Source organism: Dromiciops gliroides, chromosome 2 (assembly GCF_019393635.1).
Source record: "Dromiciops gliroides isolate mDroGli1 chromosome 2, mDroGli1.pri, whole genome shotgun sequence".
Classification (NCBI taxonomy): domain Eukaryota; kingdom Metazoa; phylum Chordata; class Mammalia; order Microbiotheria; family Microbiotheriidae; genus Dromiciops; species Dromiciops gliroides.
The window spans coordinates 319,313,708-319,326,005 of record NC_057862.1 but is presented as its reverse complement, the minus strand read 5'-3'; the positions used below and the strand labels follow the sequence as shown (position 1 = coordinate 319,326,005).

Sequence of the window (12,298 nt, the reverse complement as noted above, 5' to 3'; positions counted from 1 at the left end):
GCTCTCCAAAGGTCCTTTTCTGTTCTGGCGTTCCGTGTTCCAGATAGCTCTAGGCGCGCTCGAGATAGCACTCTTGTTCCAGAGCCCCGGCCTTGGGCACTGATCCCCTATCCCATGACCGGGGCTGGCACTACACCCCTCAGGCGGCCAATTTCCCGCGAGGCATCAGAGGAGGAGTCACAGCTGTGCGCGCTTCCCCTCCACCTGGGAGCCCCCGCAGAAGTCAAAACTTTGCGATTTCCCTCCCTCTCTCCCGCGGGGTGCCCCCAGCTCCGCCCCGCTGTCCCGCCCCGCCCCGTCCCATTCAGCTTTCCTCTCCTCTCGCTGGGGTCCCAGCCCACTTCGCTCGGGGGCTTGCAGAGAACTGGACTTGGCAGCGACCACGATCTCGAAGAAAGAGGGACTGAACCCAGGCTGAAGTTGAAGCTGCCTAGAGGCGTGCCAGGGCCGGACGGGGAGGCGAGAACTAGAGAAAAAGGATACGGGGAGAGAGAGAAAGGAGGGGGATTGGGGAAGAGGGCGGGCATCAGAGAATGAGAAAGAGATCTTTGGGGAGGCAGCGAAGGCGGGTCCGGGGCTCTCCTGGCTAAGAAAGAGGGAGAAAAAGGCAGGAGGGAGGGGGAGGAGAGAGGGAGGGAAGAAACGCGGTGGGACCCCTCGCTGAGCCAGCACCCCAAGCTCCGCTAGGGCAGTCCCGGGGTAGCCTCTAGCTGTGAAGGAGGACCCCTTAGTTTCACAGCTGGATCTGGAGCCGAGTCTTTAAGGGGGAGGGGCCTTGATCTATTCTCTCCCGCTCGGGTCCTCAGGCTGGAGGCGTAGTCACCTCAGCCCCCTCTGGGCACAGAACTCTTGTAGTTTCTCCCCCTTTTCTGCAGACTTAACCTTGTGGAGAAAAGGCAAAGAAAGTAATTTAGGAGTCACTTTCCCTTCCCATAAGAGGCTAGTGAGCGCCCGAGAGGGCGCAGTGGTCCTGTACACTTGAGCTCCTGGCGGCCGTGACCTTGGCCCTGTTTCAAAAGCTGAACCGCCGCTGGGCGGGGGGCAGCATGGCGGTGTCAGCGCTCACCGGCTTCTCCCTGGTCAGCCTCCTCAGCTTCGGCTACCTTTCGTGGGACTGGGTCAAGCCGGGCCACCAAGCTGATGGGCCTCGGGCCTCTGGGGACAAGCCTCCCCCGTCTCCCTCCCAGTCTGCTTCCCCACCTCCGCCCCACATCATCTTCATCCTCACTGATGACCAGGGCTACCATGACGTGGGCTACCATGGCTCAGACATCCAGACCCCGACCTTGGACCGCCTGGCCGCTGAAGGTGTAAAACTAGAGAACTATTACATCCAGCCCATCTGTACCCCTTCTCGAAGCCAGCTCCTCACTGGCAGGTAAGTAGTATGACCTTGTGCAAGGATCACGATGGGCCTATGGAGCTAAAGGCCCCGGGGGAAGACCCTCCTTACCAAGTATTTGCTTTCCCATTTCTGGCCTTTCTGTCTTTAGAGAAGCATTCCCTTATCACCTCCAGGCTCTTCTTTTAAAGTGCAAATGTCCCTAGGAGGAGGCATATATTAATTCGCCCACACTTCGGTGTGAATGAGTGTAGAATCATATAGACTAAAGTTTGCAAAGTGTTTTGTGGTGTTATATCATTTAAGTCTCACAACCCTTTGAAATAAGTCTTATAGGTCTTCCCATGTTACAGAAGTGGAAAAGTGAGTCTCAGAGATGTTAAGTGACTAGCTGGTAAGTATCAGAAGTTGCAAGGGCTTCCATCTCTATCATTCTTTCCTCTTAAGGGCCCTTAGAATATAGGGTTTCAGATCAGGGAGGAATCTTGGAATAGAGACTCTCAGAGCTGGAGAGGATCTCTATGTCCCCTCATTTTAAAGACCTAACTAAGTTCACACAGCTATTTAGTTGCAGTCAGAAAGATGAAATGAAATCATAGAATCTCAGAGCTGAAGAAGATCTTGAAGGTCATCTAAGACCCCCACAGAACCCAGTACAGCACAAGAATGCCACATTCATGACATAGGGTCAGCAGGCTTCTGCTAGAACCCTTCCAGTGGCTGAGAACACAGCATTTCAAAAGGCTTCCTATTCTATTTCCCCATAGCTCTGATTATTAGCAATTTCTTAAGCCAGTTTGATTGACTGATTATGGGAAGCAGAAATCCGCCTGTCACTTCCACCCACTGGCTTTAGTTCTGTCTTGTGGAGTTAGAACAAAGTTAATCCTTCATTCAAATAAAAAATATTTGAAGAAGGCCCTCTAAGCCTCCTCTTCTCCAGACTACCCCCCCCCCCCCTGCAAACTAATTTTCTTCAACCATTGCTCATATATGGCACGGATTCCAATTGCCTCACCATCCTGGTTATCCTCCTCTGAACTTGTTCCAGTTTGTCAATAGCCTTCCTAAAATGTGGTGCCCAGAACCAGACAAAATTCTTCGGATGGAGTCTGGCTGGGAAAGAAGAGAGTAGGACTATCACTTCCTTTGATCTTGACACTGTGCTTCCATTCATGCTATTTATGATCACATTAGCTTTTTTTGGCAACTGTGTTACACTGTTGACTCATATTGAACTTGTGGTCAACCAATATTCCCAGGTCTTTCTTATATGAGTCCCTCTTTAGTTAGAACTATTCCATCTAGAACATGTGCAGTTGAATTTTTGAACCTAAGTGTAGGACTTTACATTTATTCAATTAGATTAAACTAAAAAAAACCCAAACACATTAAGAGCCCATTATATATAAAGTGCTGGGCTAGGCACTGTACATATAAAGACAAAATGAGATCATCATTGTCCTCAAGGAGCTTACATTTCCTCTTTTTTGGGGGGGGGGGCAATGAAGGTAAAGTGACTTACCCAGGGTCACACAGCTAGTAAGTGTCAAGTGTCTGAGGTCAAATTTGAACTCAGATCCTCCTGAATCCAGGGGTGGTGTTTTATCCACTGCAACACCTGCCTGCCCCCTGGGTTTATTTGCTTGTGCTGATACCATTCCCCTTCTTCCCAACAGAATGTTAGCTCCTTGAGGGCAGGGACTGGTTTTGAGTTTGTTTTTTATCCCCAGCATCTAGTACAGTGCCTGGCACATACTAAGCTCTAAGTAAAAACTTGCTGAATTCTGAATGAATGATGGATGAATAATATTGAACAGGACAAGGTTAAGTAAAGAGCCCTGGGACCACCACCAAAGGCCACACAAAGGTGAAATAGATCAACACTCTTCAATTCTAGTCCTCTAGTCTGCTATTAACTAACCTGATTCAGGAATTAATAATTCCTTAAGGAAAAAGAGCCATTGGGGGCAGGGTTAATATTTGTAGGATCCCCTCTTTTTTAAAGCTCTTTTATATTCCTCCTAACATTTATTTATCTCTCTTTTCCTCCATATCTTTTCCTTCCTTTCTCCTTCCCTGTTTTCCTTCCTTCCCAAAGTGGCATAATTTCTCTGTTAAATTATACATAAACAATGGAAGGGGAAAAGGGGTAGCCAAGGGGATTGAGCACTTTTCAGCCCAATGCTGTTTGACAACTGAGGGAGAGAACCCTTGGTTGATGAGTGCTTATTAAGTACCCTCTCTGTTCCAGGCACTGTTCTAAGTGCTAATGATGCAAAGAAAATCAAGAACGGAAGGCAGAAGGAGATCTGAAGTTTAGAAAAAAGGATTCTGAGAAATCAGTAAATCTTGATTTAGGAGATAAGCTTGGGGTGAGGGGAGGGGAGACACTCTAAGGATTGGGAAGAAGAGTGATCCATTGGGAGTTCAAGGGTGGGAGAAGAAGAGGAAAGGTCAAGCAGGGCTGAAGATAGCAGTGTTTGGAGAGGGGTGTCAAGGAGAGCGGAATAGGGGGACAGCCTAGGGGAGGGAATGGAATCAGGGAGGTTGATGAAAGGTGCTTGCATTTATTCCTCTCTATCTCACCTGCAGAATCCACTAAGGCTTCCTCAGCTTGGATACAACTCAAATCTACCCAGTTTCTGTTTTCTGCCTCTTGGGAACTGCTTCATCTTATCTCCAGCTGCTCTGGTTCCCTTTGTTATCTTCCTCCTTGGCTTCAAGCTCTTTTTCAGTCTCCTCCTTTTTCTCTTTCCTCCTCCTTCTCTTCCTTTGCCACCTTCTCTTCTACCATTTCTTTATTTCTTGTCTTCCCCTGCATTTTATTTCTTCTCTCTCAAGCCTTTGGGACTGAACCTGATTGCATTTCACACACAGACATATAGACCCATACACACCTGAGGATTTGAAAGAGACAGGATTTCATCCATAGGAGTTTTTCCTCCTCTGCCACAGATTAAACTTCTTTGCCTTAGTAGATTTGCTATGGCTGAACAATCCCCCATTCTCTGGGGACGAGTCTCTTCACTCTTATCTAGGCTAGTGCAAGGACAAGCATTCAGCAGTCTGTCATCAGGCATGTGTGTATAACCTTTCCAGTAAGACCTGGAAAAGCTTGTGTTCTGCTGGAATAGCCTTTGGAAGCTCATATTCACTTCCATGCCACAAGAAAGCATCAGAGTGGAACTTTAGTGAAAGAAGTATAAATAAAACCTAACAAAACACAACAATCCTATATTTAACTATTGCATATATATGCATTAATCTACTTCAAATTTGTATTGTATTTATATATGTGCTTGTCTTCTCCATTAAAATGTAAACTGATTGTATGTTACATTCTATGCACTTGTAAAGCACAATACCTGGCATCTAGTAGCCACTTGATACGTACTTGTTGATTGACATACTATTCTATATAATATAATTTAGAAACTTATTCAATAGAGGGCTGACTTTGGAGTTAGGAAGAACTGGGTTCAAACCCTGATAAATGTGATCATTTATTCTCTTAGTGTCCTCAGGCAACACACTAAGACTAGAAGTTACAGATGAATTGCCAATCTGCAGCAGTCGAGGTGGGTTTCTACACTGGGGATTTCCCAAATGGATGAAAAAAGGAAAGTCTTGGCCAAAAAAATTCTAAAACAAAGTAATACTATAAGAAAGGCAGTATGGTATAGGATTGAGGGCTGGGAGTGATCTTGGAAGACCTTAGTTCCACCAGTTATTTTACTTTCTGGGTGTGTGAACCTGGGCAAGTCTTTTTAAAAAAATTTTTTTGGTGAGGCAATTGGGGTTAAGTGACTTGCCCAGGGTCATACAGCTAGTAAGTGTTAAGTGTCTGAGGTCAGATTTTAACTCAGGTCCTCCTGACTCCAGGGCCAGTGCTCTATCCACTGCAACATCTAGCTGCTCCTGGGCAACCCTTTTTTTTTTTTAATTTAGTGAGGCAATTGGGGTTAAGTGACTTGCACAGGGTCACACAGCTAGTAAGTGTTAAGTGTCTGAGGCCGGATTTGAACTCAGGTACTCCTGACTCCAGGGCCAGTGCTCTATGCACTGTGCTATCTAGCTGCCCCTCTGGGCAACTCTTTTTTTTTTTTTCAGGGCAATGGGGGTTAAGTGACTTGCCATGGGTCACACAGCTAGTAAGTGTCAAGTGTCTGAGGCCGGATTTGAACTCAGGTCCTCCTGAATCCAGGGCCGGTGCTTTATCCACTGCGCCACCTAGCCACCCCCCCTGGGCAACTCTTTTAAGCTTAGTGGGCCTTAGGCAACTTATTTACTAAATTATAAGGATGATAGTTTTAGACCTGGAAGGGACCTGGAATGGGACATCTATTCCAACCTTCTAATTTTACAGATCAGAAAACTGAGGTTCCAGAAAGATAGAGAGAATGTGACTTGGCCAAAGTCATACAGGGAGTATAGAGGAGCAAAGTCATACAAGCAACAGGTCCTCTGACTCAGCTGCACCAAGTGGACGTTATTACATAATACAGAAGAGGAAGTTGGTCACCAGTGTTTGATTTTTTTTTGGCCAGAGTTATCTCTAAGGCAAAGTTTTGAGTGTCACATCAACTCTTTGCCGAGACACCTTCTGTGGTGCCTCACTGCCACCAGGATAAAGCCCAAACTCCTTTCTCTGGCTGTAGGAGCTTATGTCCTTCTCCCCACATACTCATGGGTTACTATCCATCCTCACACATCCCATTCTTCTCTGACTCCAAGTCTTTACTCATGGCACTGCTTGTATCTGTCTCTCTTTCCCCTTCCTCCCCCATCTCTACCTGACTTTCCTTTTTTAACCTAAAAATGTAAATTCATTTGAGCAATCTAGAAGGAGATATAGGATTCTTTAAAATTTATTTTATTTTATTTTAAATTTATGGAATAAGACAAGCATTTCCATAACATAGTACAATAAATAAGATGATTGTACATGAAACTGCAAATCTAGTATGCACAACTTGCTATTTTTTCAAATATACAATAAAATTATCATGTAAATTTCCTTTTTTCCTTTTTTCCTTCCCTCCCCCCACCCCTGTAATAGATATGGCTGTCATAGACACAAATAGTTTTGAGTATATATGTATGATATAGGGTGGGCAAAAAGTCATGATGTATTACTAATTTTTTGAAAATAATTTTTCTTTATTGTTCACCATTTATAAGATTTGATTTTTCACAAATAATGTAAATTCATTTTTATATATACTGTATATGATGCTATGGTATTGTAAAATTAAAAACAAAAAATAAAGTAGTAATTAAATATTGAAACCCTTTCGTGACTTTTGGCCCACCCTGTATATGTAAAATTATTCTATACATTCTTCTATTTATCAGTTCTTTCTTTGGCTGCAGCATCTTTCTCCATAGGTTCTTTTTTTTGTCTTTGTTTTTGTTTTGGTTTTTTTTTGCCGGGCAATGGGAGTTAAGTGACTTGCCCAGGGTCACACAGCTAGCAAGTGTCAAGTGTCTGAGGCCGGATTTGAACTCACGTACTCCTGAATCCAGGGCTGGTGCTTTATCCACTGCCCCACCTAGCCGCCCCATCTCCATAGGTTCTTTATAGTTTATTTGGGTATTTATAATAGTCAAAATGACTTATTTGCTTAGTCATTCTTAGAACAATATTGCTGTTACTGTAAACAATGTTTTCTTGGTTCTGCTCACTTCTCCTTCCATTATTTTGTGCAAGTCTATCCATGTTTTTCTAAGATCATCAAGCTCATTTCTTATTTCTACCTGACTTTCAATGTTCAACTGATGTACCTCATCTTCTATGAAGCCTTCCCTCATCCTTTCCTTACTTCCCCACTCCCCTGCCATTCAAGCCTGTGGTGATTTCCCCTTCTTTGGGGGTCTCGTCATATTTTGTGTCAGAATCTATTGCCTTTTTTTTTTCCGGGGCAATGAGGGTTAAGTGACTTGTCCAGAGTCACACAGCTAGTAAGTGTCAAGTGTCTGAAGCTGCATTTGAATTCAGGTCCTCCTGAATCCAGGGCTGGTGCTTTATCTACTGCACCACCTAGCTGCCCCACCTCATGCATTCTTATCTGACTTTTCATTAGAATCAAATCCTGCTTCAGAGCCTCATTGTGGTATATAGGTGACTCTGGGACAATCCTATGGGAGGGCAAGTTATGGCAGAACTTGCTGTGTTGGAAATTTTTCAGCATATGCCTGGTAATGGATGCTATATCTGTCCTCTGAGACCAAGTCTGGCTAAATTGAGAGAGGTTCGTTACCCGATTGGCTGAAGGTGATCATTCCCCCTGATAGAATTGTGGATAATTGATGTATAAGTTTTATAGTTATCACATCTTATCTTTTCTAATTGATTCCAGAGAGTATAAGGGACACTGACTTATTACCTTTGTATTTACCATAGCACATATGAGGCCTTGCTTATAGTAACTATTTAAAAAAATATATTGATACATTTAAAAAAATCACCTTCATTTCCAAATGTATTCCTTTTCTTTGCCCTCTGCAGTAAGCTATCCTTTATAACAAAGAATAAAAAAGAAAAGAAGCAATTCAGAAAAAACAATCTACATCAACTGTGTCTAATAATATATGCAATATTCTATATCCATAATCTTCCACCTTTGCAAAGAAAGAAGGAAGGTGAGATAGTAGGTGCTTAATAGGTGTTTGTTGAGAGCAGAAGAGGACTTGGCCTAAGTTGGAATTCAATAGGATGGTAACATCCCCACAGTTTGCCAAGGCTCATCTCCAGGCTATGAGGCCCCTCTGTAGAGAAGGTCCAAGGGATCAGGCTACTTCTCCTCTCTTCCATAGGGCAAAGGGCCAATAATGTGGCCCTCTCTCCTCCATCTCATTCTTCTCCCCTTCAGATTTAGAAAGACTTTAGAACAGACAATACCAAACCTGCAAGAGACCTTATAACATATAATGTAAAAACTGGAAAAGATTTTAGAACATAAAATCAGAGTCAGAATGGGTCTTAGAACACAGAATTTAGAATATCGGAGTTGGAAAGAACTTTTAGATGATAGGAAATCAAAGATTGAGAGGACCTTAAAACATGAGATGTCAGAACTAAAAAGGTTTTTAGAACATAGACTGTCAGAGCTGAAGGAGAACACATTCAAATTCCCTCAGCTTGGTAATGGGGAATTTATCTAGTTAAATGGATGGGGAAACTCAGTACCTGAGTGAGGAAAGGGTTTACAACTAGTTAGTATCATAGCTAAGATTAGATCCCAGGCTTCCCAACTTCTGGTTTAGGGGTCTTTTCACTAAGGGGCAGGTAGGTGGCACAGTAGATATATTGATCACTGGCCCTGGAGTCAGGAAGACCTGAGTTAAAATCTCACTTCAGACACTTACTAGCTGTGTGACCCTGGGTGAGTCAACCCCAACTGCCTTAAACATCTTGGGCCATCTCCAGTCATCCTGATTCATATCTTGCCAGTGAGCCCAGATGGCTCTGTAGGAGAGAGTGAGGTTGGTGACCCTGCACAGCCCTCCCTCACTTAAATCCAATTCTCTGCAAATCATGACATCACCCTGATGTCATGGTCCTCTTTGAGAGCGAAGGACAAAGATCATTATCATCATCTTTTCACTATACTAGGCTTTCCTTATTTTTTTATTTGGGGAGGGACATTATTGGAATGTAAGCTTCTTGAAAACGGACTGTCTTGCTTTTTCCATTTGTGTTCCCAGCTAAATTAAGCATGTTTAATGATGATGATAACGATAATAGGTAGTATTTGTATAGCATTTCAAAGTTTGCAAAGTGCTTTACAAATATTATCTCATTTTGTCCTCACAATAACCCTTGGGCACAAGGGCTATTATTATCCTTATTTTACACATAAGAAAACTGAGGCAATCAGAGGTTAAGTGACTTGCCCAGGGTCACATAGCTAGGAAGTGTCTGAGGCTGGATTTGAACCCAGGTGTTCCTGACTCCAGGCCCAGTGCTCTATCCACTGAGCCACCATTGCCTCCTAACTGCACATTAAGCCTTTATAAATGCTTAATAAGTACTCAGTCATTCATTTCTCCATTCATTTCATCTTCAGGTCTGAGGTGAGCAAAAGAGAAATCAGATTCATGCTAATGTATTCATGTTCTACTTTTCTCTCCACCGCTCCCCCTGACTTCATTCTGCCCACCAGGTACCAGATCCACACAGGACTCCAACACTCAATCATCCGTCCCCGCCAGCCCAGTTGCCTGCCCCTCGACCAGGTGACACTGCCACAAAAGCTGCAGGAAGCGGGTTACTCCACTCACATGGTGGGCAAATGGCATTTAGGCTTTTATAAGAAGGCATGTTTGCCCACTCGTCGCGGCTTCGATACCTTCCTGGGCTCACTGACGGGCAACGTGGACTACTACACATATGACAACTGCGATGGGCCTGGGGTGTGTGGCTATGACCTGCATGAGGGTGAGAGTGTAGCATGGGAGCAGAGTGGCCAGTACTCTACCCTGCTGTATGCCCAGCGTGCCAGCCAGATCTTGGCTAGTCACAGCCCCCGCCAGCCCCTCTTTCTCTATGTGGCCTTTCAGGCCGTGCACACACCTCTGCAGTCTCCCCGTGAGTACTTGTACCGCTACCGTACCATGGGCAATGTGGCCCGGCGCAAATATGCTGCCATGGTGACCTGCATGGATGAAGCCGTGCGCAATATCACATGGGCCCTGAAGCGTTACGGCTACTATGACAATAGCATCATTATCTTCTCCACTGATAATGGTGGCCAGACCTTCTCTGGAGGAAGCAACTGGCCCCTGAGGGGCCGCAAGGGCACCTATTGGGAGGGTGGTGTGCGCGGCATTGGCTTTGTCCATAGCCCTCTGCTCAAGAGGAAGAGGAGGACGAGCCGGGCGTTGGTCCATATCACTGACTGGTACCCTACGCTGGTGACGCTGGCTGGAGGCAGCGTGTCTGAGGCAGAGGGGCTGGATGGCTACGACGTATGGCCGGCCATTAGTGAGGGTCAGGCTTCACCCCGGATGGAGATCCTGCACAATATTGACCCTCTCTACAACCATGCCAAGCACGGCTCCCTCGAGGGTGGCTTTGGCATTTGGAACACCGCTGTGCAAGCTTCTATTCGAGTGGGGGAATGGAAGCTGCTGACGGGCGACCCTGGCTACAGCGACTGGATCCCCCCCCAGACTCTCGCCAACTTCCCCGGAAGCTGGTGGAACCTGGAGCGCTTGGCGGACGGCACCCGCCAGTCTGTGTGGCTCTTTAACATCAGCGCCGACCCTTATGAACGCGAGGACCTGGCAGCCCAAAGGCCCGATGTGGTCCGTTCCTTGTTGACTCGGCTGGCATATTACAACCGGACAGCCATCCCTGTGCGCTACCCCGCTGAGAATCCTCGGGCTCACCCTGACTTCAATGGGGGTGCCTGGGGCCCATGGGTTGGTGAGGAGGAGGAGGAAGAGGAAGAGGAAGAGGAAGAGGCTGGGGAAGGGAGGGGCCGGGGTTCCCACCGGGGCAGAAAGAAATGCAAGATTTGTAAACTTCGCTCTTTCTTCCGCAAGCTCAACACCAGGCTGATGTCCAACCGCATCTGACTGGGGTAGTCTGGGGGTGGGGGTCTCTAATTCCAGTTCTTCCCCCAGGGCTCCTTCTCACTGGCACCCATTCATGGCTGGGAAACCCTTAGAGAAGAGACTGCTAGTTACCTTAGCACCTGCTTTCTCTTGGGGAAAAATGGGAGCTAGCTCAGCTGGTTGGGGTCGGGGAGAGTATGCCCTGAAAGCTAACTGGAGATAGTCTTATGAATGGGAAATATCCCTTAGGTTCTGGGCTGGGATGACAGACACAACCTAATTGGTGGTGATACTTCCTAATTGGTTCAATTTCGTAACAATCCTCTTGGTGCTCAGCAGCAGAGATGGAGGGGTAGGGAACTGGGTTCAGGACCTGGCCATAGAGCCCTTTATAACCCTACACCACCCTAGGTTACCCTTGGAGGGAGGAATGGAGTTTCTCTTCCATGCTCATCTCCTTGTGCCCACCTAAATAAAAGTTTCCCCCTGGTTTTCACTGATGAGAACAAGGTTGGTGCCAAGAGAGGGTGTGGAGGAACAGAGTATGGGGAGAGTAGGCATGGCTAGCTAGGCAGGTGAATAGCCACTGGTCCTGGACTTGTGTGCAGGGAGGGAAGCTGGGTTTGCTGATATCCCTACCTTAAGAGTCTCTGCTTCTAAGACCTGGGAGCTTCCTTCAATCTTCTAGCCTCTGGCAAATGGGGTGCCGGTGGGGACGATGGTAGGGAGTGAGCGATTATCAGCAACCCTTTGGCATGTGCAAACGCAAGGCAATTCACATTTATTAAGTACCCACTCTGTACCAGACTAAACAGATGATTCTGAACACACGAGCATGTATACAGGTTAGGTCATTGTGCAAATGAGGGTAAACATGTGCCTGTATAGTCGCTGATACTTACCTACATGTCCATCCATCTAATCCCCCAGGATCAGGTGGGTGAAGGGAAACTGTTAGTGGAAGCTGTGTGTATGTATATACATGTGTGTCTGCACACGTGTACACACACCCTGAGGGGCAGGCACGAGGGGGGTGGGGGTTAAAAGCCTCTAATGTACAGTGCGTTTGCATTCTGCACAGCCTGTTCTGTGTTTCTCTAAGTTCCAGTCGGTGCCGCATGTGTAGGCGATGGCTCTGCTGTGAATTTTGAAAATAGTTATTTTTGTCTCTGGCAAATGAGGCCTGTTAGGACTTGTCAGCTCAGGGATGAGCTGCAGGGGGTGGGGGGGGAGGGGTTTTGCTGTCACAAAATCACATTCATTTAAAACCGGCCACCAAAGGCTTTGACACAGCCTGGGGGCCAGGGGCCAAGGGGAATAGACCAAGGGCAGCAGGGAGGGGCCTCAGGAGGATGGGGAGAGAATAAGAGCAGGCCCTCCTCTTCCCTCCAG

At 46.2% G+C, this 12,298-nt stretch overlaps 1 protein-coding gene across 1 annotated transcript; it reads left to right on the top strand.

Moving 5' to 3' along the window:
• The first annotated feature begins 664 nt into the window (after window positions 1–664).
• On the top strand, window positions 665–12,086 carry ARSI (arylsulfatase family member I). The gene is made up of 2 exons (XM_043986911.1): window positions 665–1,378; window positions 9,511–12,086. Exons 1-2 carry the CDS (start codon window positions 1,047–1,049, stop codon window positions 10,925–10,927), a joined length of 1,749 nt encoding a protein of 582 aa, XP_043842846.1. The 5' UTR covers window positions 665–1,046; the 3' UTR covers window positions 10,928–12,086.
• The last annotated feature ends 212 nt before the right edge of the window (window positions 12,087–12,298 follow it).

Excerpts from the sequence above, each read along its gene's own strand:
- ARSI (XM_043986911.1), top strand. The coding sequence starts at position 1,047 with ATGGCGGTGTCAGCGCTCACCGGCTTCTCCCTGGTCAGCCTCCTCAGC. Across the intron at positions 1,379-9,510 it reads AGCCAGCTCCTCACTGGCAG|GTACCAGATCCACACAGGAC; the intron begins GTAAGTAGTATG and ends TCTGCCCACCAG.